This window comes from Emydura macquarii, unplaced genomic scaffold (genome assembly GCF_026122565.2).
Source record: "Emydura macquarii macquarii isolate MOO-44397 ecotype Brisbane River unplaced genomic scaffold, CSIRO-AGI_Emac_v2 contig_1876, whole genome shotgun sequence".
Classification (NCBI taxonomy): Eukaryota; Metazoa; Chordata; order Testudines; family Chelidae; genus Emydura; species Emydura macquarii.
The window spans coordinates 23,246,792-23,262,791 of record NW_027132013.1 but is presented as its reverse complement, the minus strand read 5'-3'; the positions used below and the strand labels follow the sequence as shown (position 1 = coordinate 23,262,791).

Genomic DNA, 16,000 nt, shown 5'->3' with positions numbered 1-16,000 from the left:
CCTGCATAGCTTGCTGGTTGCAATGTGGGAACGTCAGCTGTCCCAGGTGCTGCAGACCAGAGTTTTAGTCCCACAGATCCTTACACATGGTCAGACTGGATGACCCATCAAGTGTTCCCTTCGGGCCCTGTCACCTATGCTGTAAGCACCTAAAGGATAATAGTCAGTATGGATTTATCAAGAACAAATCAGGTCAAGCTAACCTAATTTTTTTCGACAGAATTACTGGCCTAGTGGATGGGGAGGATGCAGTAGATGTGATACATCTTGATTTTAGTAAGGCTTTTGACACTGTCCCACGTGACGTTCTCATTAACTAGGGAAATGAGGTCTAGATTAAATTACTATAAAGTGCGTGCATAACTGGTTGAAAGACCATACTCAAAGAGTAGTTATCAATGGCTGGCTGTCAAACTGGGAGTGTATATCTAATGGGGTCAGTCCTGGGTCAGGTACCATTCAATATTTTCATTAATTATTTGGATAATAGAGTGGACAGTATGCTTTTAAAATCTGTGGATGACACCAATCTGGGAGAGGTTGCAAACCCTTTGGAGGACAGGATTAGAATTCAAAACAACCTTGGACAATTGGTCTGAAATCAACAAGAAAAAAATCCAGTAAAGACAAGTGCAAAGTTCTTCACTTTGGAAGGAAAAGTCAAATGCACAATTACAAAATGGGAACTAATTGACTAGGCAATAGTACTACGGAAAAGGATCAGGGGGTTATAGTGGATCACAAATTGAATACGAGTCAACAGTATGATGCAGTTGCAAAAAGGCTAATATCTTTCTGGGGTGTGTTAACAGGAATGTCATATGTAAGACACAAAAGGTAACTCTCCCATTTTACATGGCATTTGTGAGGCCTCAGCTGGAATAATGTGTCCAATTCAGGGCACCACACTTTAGAAAAGATGAGGATAAATGAGAGAGAGTCCCCAGGAGAGCAATAAAAGTGATGAGAGGTTTAGAAAACTTGACCTATAAGGAAAGGTTAAAAAAACTGGGCATATTTAGTCTTGAGAAAAGAAGACTGAGGGGATACCTGGTAATAGTCTTCAAATATGTTAAGAGCTGTAATAAAGAGGACAGTGATCCATTGCTCTCCATGCCCACTGAAGGTAGGACAAGAAGTAATGGGCTTAATATGCAGCAAGAGAGATTCAGGTTAAATACTAGGAAAATCTTTCTAACTCTAATGATAGTTAAGCTTTGGAATAGGCTTCCATAGGAAGTTGCGGAATCCCCATCATTGGAAGATTTTAAGAACAGGTTGGACAAATACCTGTGAGGAATGGTCTAGGTTTACTTGGTCCTGCCTCAGTGATGGAGCCTGGGTCAGCTGACCTCTCGAGGTCCCTTCCAGCCCTACATGTCCATGATTCTGAGAGCTTCTAGTATCAAGGGTGCTCTCTGCATGAAACTCTGCCCATCCCTGATCCCCCATATGGGGGCTCTTCCCTATTTTCTTGGGACTACAAATAGGGTCAGGTATCCAATTTCTGGTGCCCTACTTTTTACTCAGAACTTTTCTTTTTCTTTTTTTTGGCTGAGCTTTGCATACCATTTGAAGGTGTGTGAGTTGCTGATAAGATCTCATCGCAAACCAGCCTGGTCAGCAAGCCAAGCTTCCTTTTATAAATATTTTAAATATGCAAGATACATTAAACAAACTCGCCCTTCAGTCTTCACACTCCCTCACATCTTCCCTTGTCCTCCACCACTTTAAGAGCAAACAGAAAGGGGGGAAATGAGGCCAGCTCTTCTTCAAATGACTCTAGTGACCTGAGCATGAGGAAGCTGAAAGGGCCTATTGATGTCCAAGCTAGTGGAAGAGGATAACCAAAGATGACAAAAACTAGAGCTGCCACCTGTGGTGAGTTCCTGCTGCCAGGGCAGCCTCCCTTTTTTAAGGTAGAGTTGACAGAGCATGTTAGATGGGAGATGCATGGTCTTTTCTCAGGATATGTCTACACAGCAGTCAGAGGTATTACTATAGCACACACAGACACACCTGAGCTAGCTTTGACCCATCTAGCTCAAATAACAATAGCAGCAAAGACACAGCAGCATGGACAGCAGAGTAAGCTGGCTGCTCAACACATACCCATGGTCCTGCACAGGGAAAGAAAGGTAACTTTTTGAGAACCAGGGAAACAGCTGAGAAATTACCGTAACATTATTTGCACAAGGGATATCAAAGAACAGCTCTGTGAATGGAGAGGTTCTATGAATATCAGTGGGGCTGAAGAGAAATAGGTTTTGCTTCGAAAATTGAGGAGGAGGCTGGAGCACTTCCTTTGTGAGAGATTTGTGGATAGGGCTCTCAAAAACAGAGGGGAGGGGGAAGAGGGGGAAAGAGGGCTCAGATTGATAGGCCCCTCTGCTCAATTTCTAGAAATGTATTTCATATCTGACATGGCAGAGGAATATGCATGTAATTATTCCCCCAACTCTCTTGACCTATGTTGTTTGCACACATCCCTTCACAAACAAGACGTGTCTTGGATTATTTTCACATTGAATAGCAAGATAGAATGACATGTGACTGCAGATAATTAGTTTTCTCTCTCAACCAAGTGCTCCAGTCCAGCATGTGGGTTGCTAGATACAATGTAATGTAAGTGTTCATATTGCCCAATATGTAAATTATTGCAGCAAAATTCTGATTTTTAGACTTTTCACATTGTGGTTTCGGTCTTATTTTGAACCCCCATGATTTTCTGCCATATTAAGTCCAGGCATGTGGCGTAGACAAGCCAGCAGCTCAGATGGGTACTTCTGCCCTCAGTGGGAACTGCCACCCATGCAAATGAAGAGTTGTGGACTTACCAACGTGGAATCTTACATGGGGACTGAAGTGGGTGCTCTGTGGAGAAGGTCAACAGCTGCAGAGGCAGAGGTAGGAAAAGAGTAACCACCAAAAAAAGAGGAGAGGGGCAGACTTTTCCAAAGTCATGGGAGGCTATGTGGGGTTCTTCCCCTGGACATTCCCCCCTCACCTGTGGGTTTCTTCCCCTGATGTTCCACTCCTTCCTCTGCTCCTTTGTGGCAGAGCACCTTCTCCACTTTAGTGGGTCCAGTGCTTTTCTCTAGCAGCAGGACGGGGTATACCTTTGTCCCTCAGTCTTCCCACTCTAGAGGTGGGACCCTGTTCCTCCAAAATGGCTGTTCCCCTCCAGCTTCCAGTCCAGTCTCTGGGTCTGCTAGGTCCTCATCTCTTCAGTAGGGGTTTGGCTGCTCCAGCAAATGGCTGGTGGGGGGGAGCAGTCCCACCCTCTACTCTGGACCCCAACCCAGGGGCCCTACAAGTAGCAGCCTTATGCTGCTGGTTTCCAGGATGCTTCTAATTCTCCTGGGTTCCTTCCCCACAGCCCCTTGGCTCAACTGTCCATGCCCTGTTTAATACAGGCCTCTCCTGGCCTCCATGCCTGGAGAGTAGCTCAGTCTCTGGTAGCCCCTCTGGATGTGTAACGCCAAGCAAACACTCAATTCAGTTGCCCCTCTGGCAGGGCCCTTTCCTTCAGGCCTAGAAAGGCTCTCAATCCTACTTGGGCAGTACTCTCTCCCAGCCTCTGTACCTGTGGGTTTCTTCCCCTGATGTTCCACTCCTTCCTCTGCACCCTCCTGGTTTTTGTCTAAGTCTGCATCTCTCAACTCTCCAGCAGTTCACCTCACTCCCGCAACTCCTACCACTCACTCCTGGCTGGCTGAAGGAGAGGCTTTTAACAGGCCCCAGGCAGGTCCTTAATTGGCCTCAGGTGCCCTAATTAACCTGGAGTAACCCCTGCTGAACTACCAAGGGAAAAGGGACCTGCTGATCCTGGGGTTGATATACCTGCCTACCGCTACTCTCCTGTAGCCGTCTAGCCTGACTCTGTCATACCTAACAGAAATGTTAACATAGACATTCACTATGAGAAAACACCTGAGTCCTCAAGGCCACACAATCAGCCATATGGGTTTATTTTACAATATACAGCAATATACCTGTTGTCCATGGTGTCTTATCCCCAGTCAGCTGAGCTGGTCAGTTACAAAGCAGAGTGCCTATGTGGCAAACTCTTAAAGATCACCTGCAAAAATGTTTGGAAAAAACAGGGTTTTCCCACACTTCTGAAAAATGAGAGCCTGGAAAATTTGTTTTTTCTCCTCTCACTTTGCTTGCTTCTTACCTTAGCAATACCAGGAAATGCAAGTTTCCTCCCAATTTTTTGTGATTGTGTAGGGCTTATTGGAAATCTCAGAGATGTTTATTAGGAACTTAACACATTAACTGAAGGAACAAAAGTGCTGAATCTTTAAGAAGCTCTTCCTTTATTCAAAATCTTCGTATTTAATTACCTAGGTGCTAATGATAAAAACCACGCATCCAGTTTTACGTTTGACTAAAATCCCTGCTCCTAACTTTGTATTTTCTACTCCTCTGATGATACTCTCTCTCTCTCTCCCCCCCTCCAGTAATGAGTCTTCTGGCTGAGCGCAAACCAGGATTTCCTAATGTAAAACAAAGTTTAAAAATTTCAGGCCTTCTTTCTATAATCTCATATAGAACCAAAAATAAGCACTAGCCTAATTTCTCCCTTTACTTTAAATTAAGGCATTTTAGCCATCTTTGCTGTTGTCTACATCAAGAGCCCCACCTCACCACTCCCAGGATTGGCTCTTACTGCTCTTATGGGACGTAAGCGCTGAGCATTGGATGATCTCCAAGTATCTTTCAGCCAGCCTTAGCCAGAAGGTGTTGTTATCCTCCTCTGGAATTAGACGGTAGCATTAATTTTCCCTTTGTCCTCTGATCAGAATTACCAGGCAACATACAGTGCTTGGGTTAGAATGACTCCAACCCCAGAGACTTGATCCAAAATTAAGGTCTTACTTTAGATGGATAAGCAGAAGAATCAAGACAACCCTCTTTCTGGAGCACCTTTAAACCTCTGGCAACAACAGAGTGTGTAGAGGAATTAAAACATCAAGACCTGACCAATGGTTGACTTTGTTTTTACTTTGTATGTTGAGCCAACAAAAGAAGCCAACACAATAACCAAACTCCTCTAACATTTTATTTTGATGAGGATTAAACTGGATTACCAGAACTAGCACATTTTGTCCCGGCTTAATATGGCAATTTAAATTTAAATAATTTCCATTTACTGTACCAACGGGTCTTTCAGAAGTGTTCTCTCTCTCTTTGCTGGCAAAACAGTGATTGATCCTTAGCAACCACTCAAAAAGAAAAACCAACACAAAAGCTTTCAAAGACTTTTAAAGAAAACAGTGAAAATTTGCAGCAACCAGAGAAACAGAAATAATTTTAAACCACTTTCCCCAAATCCAGAATATGCTGCAACCCAGAAAGATTGGATTTAAAGTAGGGTAAGCAGCGCCCCCTGGTGCTTTGCAGAGGGAATAAAGCTGCCCTAAACCTTATAGAATTGAAGCGGTGAGATTTTGTTACATTTGTGCCATTGTCAAAATTAAAGTAGGGTCAAACTTATGACAGTTACAATAGAGATACAAATTGTCAGCATATTCTGTAACACAGTGTGACCTCTAAAGCTATCTGCTGTTCCCCTCTTCATGGTTGCTTCTTGCAATCCAGCTCCCTATAAGAAGATGCAGATTTGGGGCTGGGAGGGGAGGCAGCAATCACTTGTGGTTTGCAGAACCACTGGGCGCAGAAAGTGGCTGAGGAAGCCAGAAGATTGTTGCAAAAAGTGGAGCAGACTAAGACCACTGGAAGACTTCAGGTGTGTTTGTGAGTGCACCAATACATGCCACCTTACCTCTCCAACTATCATTCACGTGTCGTCTCAGTGGCATCATTTCATTGCATGCTTTAAGTGGAGAACCAATTCCAGCGGCACAAACATGATTTCAACTCACACACTTAAGTGCCTGTTATTAAAGGCATGAGAGTCATGGCTGTGACAAACCCAAAGCCCTACCTGCAGGATAATACTATAGTAATACGATATGAAAGGAGCTAGTGAAGTGAAAAGAGCTTACAGCCATTTAGCCTCACAACACTCCTGTGAGATCAGTACCTCTGCTCCTTGCTCCTGTTGTCTATCCATCCTCTAGGTCACTCACTTGCATATGGTCTTCTCCCCTGTACTCCAGGCTCTCACTCTTCCATTCCACTTTACTCTATTTGGTCCATGCTGCTGGCAGAACAGAACTCACTGGGTTCTGTGAAGCGACAGACTTATTAAGATTACCAGAAATAGCGCATTTTGTCCCTACTTAAAACTGCAACTTCGATTTCCACCGACTGTACCAAAATGTCTTTCTCCAAATCTCACTCGGCTGCTGCTACAGAAAAACAAACCTAGAACAGGAGCAGCTAAACTGAGAAACTAAATATCTTCTTCAACAAGAAATCAGTGTGTTCTGGGATTAGTTCGCCCGGCCTCCTTTGGAGGGTCTGATTGCTCAGGGAAAGCAAGACCTACTGGTATGGCCCAACAGCCAGAGTCAGTGTTATTGTCTAGGGGTGTGAGGCAGTACCACCCAATGGCCAGTCAGTAAGTGGCCCTTCTGAATCAGAGCAGCATGGCTTAGTTGCCTGAATCTCCAGTGTCACCCAATTCTGTGGGATAAGGAAGCCTGTTGGCTCATTGGAGGACAGGGGCACCACCTAGGAGTGTGTGGCACCTGGGGTAGAGGAGCTCAGACTCTCCCTGCTCTTCTCAGCCCCAGCCCAGGGTCCCAGTGGTGCTGGGGGTACTTGCCACTGAGTCAACGTGGATCTTCCCACAACATGCTGACTCTTCCCGCGGGTTGGGACTAGCCCCCTTCCCTGGGCTACTTCCTGCCCCATCTCCTCCAATGTGGTTCGTCAGTTGGTCAGGCCTCTGGGTCCTTCAATGTGTCCAGCTTTCAGGAAGGCAGTCACAGGTTCCGAGGCTCCTTCTGGATCCACTGGGTCTTTAATCCTCCCAGTTCCCGGGTGTGCTGGTTCTGTGGCAGAAGCCTTCAACAGGGCTCCTTTCTTCTCAGTGGTCAGCACCGAATAAGCTGGGCTGTTTCCTTTTATACTGAGACAGGAGTTGGAGCATGCCCAGCACTCTCTAAAGGGCGGGACTACCTCTGCCCATAATGCAGGATCCATTCCCTTGTCTCTAGTATGGGATAGGCACACCCCATCAAACAGTGGAAACAAAAGATTTCAAATAAGTCTGGCACTGTCTGGCGTATTTTAAACTAGTACTTTGAAGAATAGTTGCAAGATACAATTTAATTCATGGATGTGTTGATATTTAAAGACTGAGTAAGATTTGCCACTATAAAATGATGCTGCACCAAGTGAAAGATCTTTTTATACAAGATAAATATTTTTGAGATCATAATGGTGTACTAAGGAAAGCTGTATTTACAATATTCTTTATGGTTACAGAACCCAATTTCCTCTCTCAAATTACATCCCTTGAAATTGTAGTTATGTAATGCAAAAAAAGTCATGTTTTTCTTTTTACAAACATTAACTGCTTAGTCCTCACAAAACCCATCAGGTATGTTTATCTCTATTTTACTGATGGACAATGCACAGACACATTAAGGCATACGTTTGCCAGTGTCCACTAATTTTGGGTTCCAACCAGAGACACGGAGGCCTTGACTTTTAGAGGTACCTGCAACTCCCCCCAACTTCAGTTGGAGTTGGGAGTCATGAACAGCTCTGAAAATCTGGCCCTCTCTGAAGCTGGGCACCCAAGATTAATGGACATTGGAAAATTTGGGCTCAAGTGGCTGGTCTGAGGCCATGTACGATTAGTGGTCAAAGCAGGCTTAGAACTCAGGAATCCCTGGCTCCAAATCCTGTGCCCAGACTAGTAGAAAACACTGCCTTGCTTCAGTTGTGTTCTCTCCCTCTTAATAATTTAAAGCCAAAAGACACCAGAGGAACCAGAGGGGAGGAAAGATAAAAGCAGGTTTCCAGCCCATCACTTAAGGGTGGGCATGATGGTCTTGAAACATCTCTTTCCTGCAGACCTGTATCTGTGTAACTCCTCACATTGCCTTCAGCCTGAAGTACCCCAGAATGCTTCAGAAACACCTCAGGAGAATTTCCAGTGCACAAGCATTCTGAGGACTTTCGAGATGAAGGTAAGACTTTTGAGGGACATAAATGCTGAGTCTAGGATGGGCAGAGGGAAGCAGGGTTTCCTTGAAGTAAGGTAGTGCACCACTTTCGAAATACATCCCAGAGTGTTGCTTTAGCCCCTCTAAACTTACCAGCAGTATTATACTGCAGAGATTCATATGCCAATATTCCAGTTCCAGCAAGGCACAAGATCCATGTATCCACATACTATTCATGAAGGCAGGGCTACACCCACTGTAAATGGAGAACAATCTCAGGGTGTACGTATACTGGAGCTTGAGGTGTAACTTCCAGCTCGTATAAACGAACCCACGTTAGCTCTGATCAAGCTGGCGTACTAAAAATGAGTAGCTGCCACAGCGTGAGGAGTGGAAGGAGCTAGCTATCCCGAGCATCTACGCAGGCTCTCAAACAGGATTGTACTCAGGGTGGCTAGCCCCTCCCACTGCTTCCATCACAATGGCTACACTTCCATTTTTAGTATGCCAACTCAATCAGAGCTAGCACAAGTATGTCTGCTCCAGCTGGAAATTACACCTGTGTAGCTACACTTGCAGATGACACATGCCAGCAGCTCTTCTCTCACACAAGCATCCCCATTACCAGATCTTGGAATGGTGACAGGAGGTCAGTAAAATAGGCAGTGGTTCTCAAAAATAAGTCATGGCTTTCTAGTGAGTCATAGGTACACAATCCTCCACTGCATGCGTGCCTCATGTCCAGTACCTGGGTTTCTGAGTATCAGAATTCAAAATCCCTGTAGGCAAGGTAAGCCCCATAGACCAGCACAGGGGGTTCCAAATCTCTGACTTGAAGAGGAATCCACAAACTGTTGCTCCGCGGCCACCATCATTTCCCATATTGTATGGCATTCCCAATATATTAACCATCTGCAAGTGACAGAGCCACCCAAAAACACGTAAGAGGTTAAACAACGAGAAGGAATGAGCATCTACTTAGTTCCAAAAAGCTACAGAACTATAAATGTTTATTTACAATTTGTGTACATTCCAAAACTCCACTTTGCACAGACCAAAGGACTGGAAGGATTTTGGCAAAGAAGGTTGGAAAAGTAATGTGCCATCAAGTTATGTCACTAGCTAAATCAATTATCTAATGGGCAACTAACAACCTTAAACCTTTCTCATTGTTTTTCCTGGAACAGTACTGCTGGGTCTCCTGTCATCCTGAGACACAGAAAGTGGGAAAGGTTTCAGTAAAATTTTTTTATCATAACTAGCACTTTTAAAAGAAAAAAAATCAATACTAGCTATTTCTTGCATTTCTGGCTTTATGAGCTATTGATTTTCAGCTGTGAAAGACCTCAGATCAGAAACTGCAACAGAAAAAGGATAAGAAAATAAAAAAGGATTAAAAAAGAAACACCAGCACTGCCCCCACCCTGTTTGAAATAAACAAAGGGAAAACTGCTGCAGAAGAGTCTGAGATTTTTACCCTTCTGGCGACCCAAGGGGACCTCGATGGTTTCAGGGACTGGGAAGAGAAGTACACAACCTTCCCCTATAGGTCACTAGTTCAAATTCAGTCCAGGTTGGCAGCAAGTTACAAAGTCAATACCAGCCAACAGCAATGAGTTAGTTGTCTGCAAGGAAGTGGATTGTTCAGAGCAGTAAGCATGGACTTCAGTGTGACTGCTCATGGTCATAAGTGCTGTGCCTGGCAATGGGCTCAGTTATTCTTGTCATTACATTGCTAGTCTCTGTAGCTAAGATTAAAATTTAGTATTAGGACATGGAGGCTGGTCAAGAGTGATCTAGGACAGAAAGGGAAGGAAAACTATCTCCATATAAAAACTGACTGTTCCCCCGCTCTGACTCAATGACCCTAGTCACTTCCACTGTAAGCCTTAAATTCTATTCACCTTCTCTTGGTTCAAAAGACAACCAATGCACACTCTAGTCAAACAAGCAGATACCTATTTTTAGTTACAGGGCGTGGCTGCAGCTGCTAATCAGCCTGCCCTGAAAAGAAATAATTCTATTAAAGCTAACGATTACAAAATAAGAGGGGGGAAAGCATCTCATAGCCCATTCACGAGAGCACCATGGGAGGATATGCACACAGCACAGGTTTCTAGCAGTTTCCTTAGCAGTTTGATGCAATACAGCTGTGTGACTGGTAAGAGTGCACACAGCACTTTGAGAGAAACTGCTGGAGAAAAGGACACTTCCACAGAACCAGCTTCCTTGACATTGCCAGCCTACGGAAAGAACCCTGAAAAGCTCAGGACACAGCAAAGCGAGGGAGAGGCTAGTATTCAGAAAGTGGGGAAGGCAATGGACGTCACATGAAGAAAATCAGACTTCCAGCATGAGGGGATCAAACTTTTTTTCACTTCATTTAGTTTATTAAATGAGTCTGCACTCACATTCCACTACACAGGCACATTTCTTTCGTGCTCTCCAATACAAAGCAGCAGCAAGTCAGAGAGAATCTAAAAGGATATTCCAGCACTAGACATACCAAGGCCATGTACAGATCATCCACATCCTTAGAAGCCATGTGATGTACCACAGTGCTGAAAGGGTTCTACTCGCCTTTCCCTTTGCCAATATGGCCAGGATGCTCAGGCAACATCGCACCCCATGAAGTTCACTTAACATTTTTCATCAGCTTGTCTAAATTGACCTTTCTCAATCCTTATCCTGTCCATCGCTGAGATGTTTTACTATGAGCCTGACATCTGCATGTTCTCTTTGTGCTCTCTCTTGGTCCCCATTTGCAGGTACTTCAGTCGAATGGGAGGGAGCTGCTCGTAAAGGTCAAAGCCCATCAGGCTCTCTTTGTTGGGCAGTTTATAGTAGAGAAGGTGCTTTTTCAATACCTGAAGAAAGAAGCAGCCGTTAAGTGTGGTGGGAGAAAGTGAGGATCTAAAATTCTACTCACTTATCACAGCTGGAAACCCAGATGTTACTACTGCCCCACATTCAACACCAGAGAAAAAATCTGTGGGGCATTAGCTCTCTCTGAGGAAGATTCACTTCCTTCCTCGATGCTCTATTTGCCTAAGATTACCCTATTTCAGACAACCACCATGCCCACCCCACATCCTTGCCTTTGTCAGCAGTCAAAGATGGGATCTGACTGGGAGGCAGGAAGCCCACTTTAGACAATGGGTACTAGCAACATATATATCATTATATATTTATCATTTGTGTAATGAAAAATATAGCACCACAAACAGGCATGGTGCTTTGTGACAAGTCAGGATGGGATGGAAGAGGTTTTGTTTCTTTGAAAAGATGACTTCCGGGAAGGGGGAAGAACACATTAACTGATTTTAGATGGTTAGCAGTTTGCCACTTTTTTTTCTTTTTCTTTTTCTAAGTCTAGCTTTGAAGGTTAGCAGACGAGAGTGGGCCATGAAGACCCATGCTGGCCCCCCGAATCTTGGCTGAGTTAGAATGGAACCTCCCCTCAGATCCAGAGGGATCCAGCTAGAATAGTGCTCAAGCCAGTTTCTTGCAACTAGAGAACAGGAAACCCATTTCACTCCCAGCAGGTCTCTATGCCATTCATTCTTCTGGAGGGAGGGCAGGGTAGTGGCATCAGAGCTCAGGTTTTTAGGCATTACAAGTCAAAATACCATCACTACATTTTCACTTGCTCAGGGTAGCAGTGACTCATGTTTAATCTATCAAGGGTGGATAAATGGGAGTCCAATAGCCAAAGGTGAATCTACGATGGTTCAGCACCAGTATAAATCTGCTCCCAGTACAACAACGGGGTGCCAAGGAGCCTACCTCATCAACCAAGAGCCAGGTCTTCCACAGCATGCTTTTCCGAGCAGCATCAGCCTCCTGGGAGCAAAACAGAGATGCTCAGCTCAATGCAGCACTATACCTGATGTGTTCATATTTTCCCTTCAGACAGAACTGAGGGAGTTCTGCCTACGTTTGCTGCATCAGATGACAATTTGCTGTAGAGCAGAACAACTGAATATGCAGCAGCTGTGATTCTCCTCCCCCAACTCCTCTTCTTCCCCAAGTGAGGAAGATTTTGGAGGCAGTGTCAAATCACCATGGCTGAAACACTTCTCTTACGGTCTTGGCATTTCAACTCTCATTATTTAAGAGAGACGAGCAATCTAGTGCTTAGAACAAGGGATCAGCAGCATGGACTGCAGAGCTCCTAGCCCTGTAGCTGAACCCCAAAATGATCCATGACATACCTGCGTTGTGCTGTCCTGGGAGAAAATGAAGCTATTCACATGAGCCACAGCCACAGCGTAAAGAACAGGGCACCAGTTATGACGCAGCACGCCAGTGACCAGTGTTCGGAAATACTGTCTCAAGAGGTTCAGGTTGTCCTCAGGAGGTGACATGTACCGCTCCAGTGGCACAGGAAACTGCAACAAAGCCAAAAGAGCACCATCACCCTTCTGGATGGGTTTGTGTGCCTGACCAACAGGACAAGCTCCTCCACAGACTGTCCTCAAATACCAACTCTGCTTACGGACAAAATAGCCAGAGATTCCAAGAAAACAAGGTTACTTACCAGTAACTGTTGTTCTTCGAGATGTGTTGCTCATATCCATTCCAATGTAGGTGTGTGCGCGCCCCGTGCACAGATTCCCGGAACTTTTTTCCCTAGCAAGCCCCGCATGGCCAGCTCAGGCGCCCCCTGGAGTGCCGCGCTCAGATCGCGGTATAAAGGGCGCTGCTGGCTCCGCGGGTCCCCAGTCCCTTCTTTCTGCCAACTCCGATAGTGGGGACGGGGGTGGGTTTGGAATGGATATGAGCAACACATCTCGAAGAACAACAGTTACTGGTAAGTAACCTTGTTTTCTCTCTTCGAGTGATTGCTCATATGCATTCCAATGTAGGTGATTGCGTAGCTGTACCTTGGAGGAGGGTAGGAGTTATCGGTGACCTGCTCTAGACAGCACGGCTCTGCCGAACCCTGCGTCTTCCCTCGCTTGTTCCACGATGGCGTAATGCGACGTGAACGTATGGACTGACGACCAGGTCGCTGCCCTGCAGATGTCCTGCAGGGGAACCCTCTCTAAAAAGGCTGCGGAAGAGGCCTGAGCCCTAGTGGAGTGTGCTCTCACCGGCCCTGGGAGGGGTACTCCTGCCTGCTCATAGCATGCTTTAATGCAGGCAGTAATCCACTTGGAGATGCGCTGGGTGGAGACAGGCAAGCCCTTCATCCTATCTGCCACAGCTACGAAGAGCTGTGTCGACTTCCGGAAAGGCTTGGTCCTCTCGAGATAGAAGGCCAAGGCTCGCCTGACGTCCAGCGAATGTCCCCTCCGTTCCTCCTCCGACCCATGGGGTTTTGGAAAGAACACAGGAAGGAAAATGTCCTGGTTACAGTGGAACTGAGACACCACCTTAGGCATAAAAGCCGGGTGAGGCCTCAGCCGGACCTTATCCTTATAAAAAACTGTGTATGGGGGCTCCGAGGTTAACGCCCTCAGTTCGGAGACCCTTCTGGCTGAGGTGATAGCCACTAGGAAGGCCACCTTCCATGACAAAAGGAGAAGGGAGCATGTAGCCAAGGGCTCGAATGGGTGACCCATCAGCCCGTTGAGGACCAAGTTGAGGTCCCAGGGTGGCACCGGGTCCCGCACCTGAGGGAAAGTCCTCTCCACCCCCTTAAGGAACCTCACCGACATAGGGTGAAAAAACAGGGAGCGGCCCTCCATGGGTTGGTGGAAGGCCGAGATGGCCACTAGGTGGACCTTGAGGGAGGCCAAAGCCAGGCCCTGCAGTTTAAGCTGCAGTAAGTACTCCAAGATGGCCTGTATAGGGGAGATGCTAGGGTGTAACCCTCTCGCTTCTGCCCACCCCGAAAACCTCCGCCACTTAGCTTTGTATGTTACTTGCGTGGACGGCTTCCTGCTGCCCAGGAGGACCTGTTGAACCTGCATGGAACAGGCTCTCTCTCCCTCCGTCAGCCACAAAGTCTCCAGGCGGTGAGGTGGAGGGAGGCCAGGTCGGGGTGCAACAATCTCCCATGGTCCTGGGAGATCAGGTCGCACCGTCTGGGTAGCGGAATCGGTTCGGTGATGGAGAGGTCGAGCAGCATGCTGTACCAATGCTGCCTCGGCCACGCTGGAGCAATCAGGATAATGTCCGCCCTGTCCCTCTTGATTTTGAGGAGGACTTGGGGCAGGAGCGGGACAGGGGGAAAAGCATACATTTAAATCCCCTGTCCAGGGAACCAAAAAGGCATCGGACAGAGAGCCCGGCTCACGACCCCTGAGCGAGCAAAACCTCGGGCATTTCCTGTTCTCCGCTGTAGCGAACAGGTCCAGACGGGGAGTACCCCACCGTTGGAAAAGGGAAGCCACTATGTCCTGGTGTAAGGACCATTCGTGGCGGGGAGAAAAAAATCTGCTGAGGCGGTCCGCCTCGCTGTTCCGTACCCCCGGGAGGTGAGAGGCAGATAAATGAAACCCGTGTCTCACCGCGAAGTCCCAGAGGTGAATGGCTTCCTGGCAAAGTGCCGAGGAGCGTGCCCCCCCCCCGCCTGTTCATGTAGAACATGGCTGCCGTATTGTCCGTAAGGACTTGGACCACTCTGCCCCTGAGGAAGGGGAGGAAGGCCTTGCAGGCCAATCGGACCGCTCTGAGCTCGCGCACATTGATGTGCAGAGCTCTCTCCTCCGGTGACCAAAGCCCCTGGGTGCCCTGATCGTGAGAAATGTGGGCTCCCCATCCCCGATCGGATGCGTCTGTGATGAGCGTCACAGATGGGGTGAACTCTCTGAAGGGGACGCCCATCATCACTTCCCTCGGGTCCCTCCACCAATCGAGGGACGACAGCACCTGTGGGGGAACCAGGACCATTCTAGTTAGAGAATGCCTGTGTGGTACATACACCGAAGCCAACCACGCCTGGAGAGGTCTAAGCCTCAATCGGGCCAGTCTCACTACATATGTAGAAGCCGCCATATGTCCCAACAGCTGCAGGCAGTGCCTGGCTGTCATCATGGGGGACAAGTGGAGATCAGATATGATGGCTGCCATCGCCTCAAATCTTGCTTGAGGCAGGAAGGCTCTGGCTTGTACCGCATCTAGCCCGGCTCCAATAAACTCAATACATTGTACCGGAGTGAGTGTGGACTTTTGCTCATTGATAAGCAGCCCCAGTCTAGTGCACAAGTCGCGTGTGAGGAACAGACTATGTCTCACATGGGAACTCGAGCTCCCCCTGATTAACCAGTCATCCAGGTAGGGGAAGATTTGAACACCTTTACGGCGCAGGTGGGCTACCACCACAGCCATACACTTAGTAAAAACCCTAGGTGCTGAGGAGAGCCCAAAGGGTAGGGACCGAAACTGATAATGGCGTCCCGCTACCACAAACCTCAAAAACCGCCTATGGGCCGGTAATATCGAGATGTGAAAGTATGCGTCCTTTAAGTCAAGGGCGGCATACCAATCCCCTGGGTCAAGGACCGGAATGATTGTGGCGAGGGAGACCATACGAAACTTAACTCGCCTAATATACCTATTTAGGCCACAGAGGTCCAGAATGGGCCTAAGGCCTCCCTTCGCCTTGGGGATTAAGAAATACTTAGAATAAAAGCCCCTGCCCTCTTCGGCCAGTGGGACTTCCTCCACTGCCCCCAACGTGAGGAGCGACCCAATCTCCTGCACTAGGAGTTGAACCGAGGCCGGATCCCCAATGGGGGACAGCCTTGGGGGGGTGTTGGGAGGGGAAGTTGTAAACTGGAGGGCGTACCCCTTGGCAATCACCTCCAGGACCCAGCGGTCCGTAGTGATGGCTTCCCATTCTGAAAGGAAAGGGCGAAGCCTGTCTCCAAACGGCCGACCAGGATCCCAGAGAGAAGGAAGAGTACTACCCTCCTGCTCTGGGTCAAAAACGTTTATTAGACTGATTACCCCCTTTTGCA

General features: G+C 47.1%; 1 protein-coding gene across 3 annotated transcripts in view; it reads right to left on the bottom strand.

Moving 5' to 3' along the window:
* Positions 1-10,455: 10,455 nt before the first annotated feature.
* The window catches only part of RPAP1 (RNA polymerase II associated protein 1), a 59,741-nt gene continuing 54,196 nt past the window's right edge, over positions 10,456-16,000 (bottom strand). For all 3 annotated transcript variants that reach the window (XM_067557947.1, XM_067557948.1, XM_067557949.1), the window contains 3 exons: positions 12,305-12,481; positions 11,877-11,933; positions 10,456-10,957 (listed from right to left, as the gene is read on the bottom strand). In XM_067557947.1, coding sequence (XP_067414048.1) covers positions 10,802-10,957; positions 11,877-11,933; positions 12,305-12,481 — 390 coding nt within the window. In that variant the 3' untranslated portion in view covers positions 10,456-10,801. The remainder of the gene's footprint in view (positions 10,958-11,876; positions 11,934-12,304; positions 12,482-16,000) is intronic.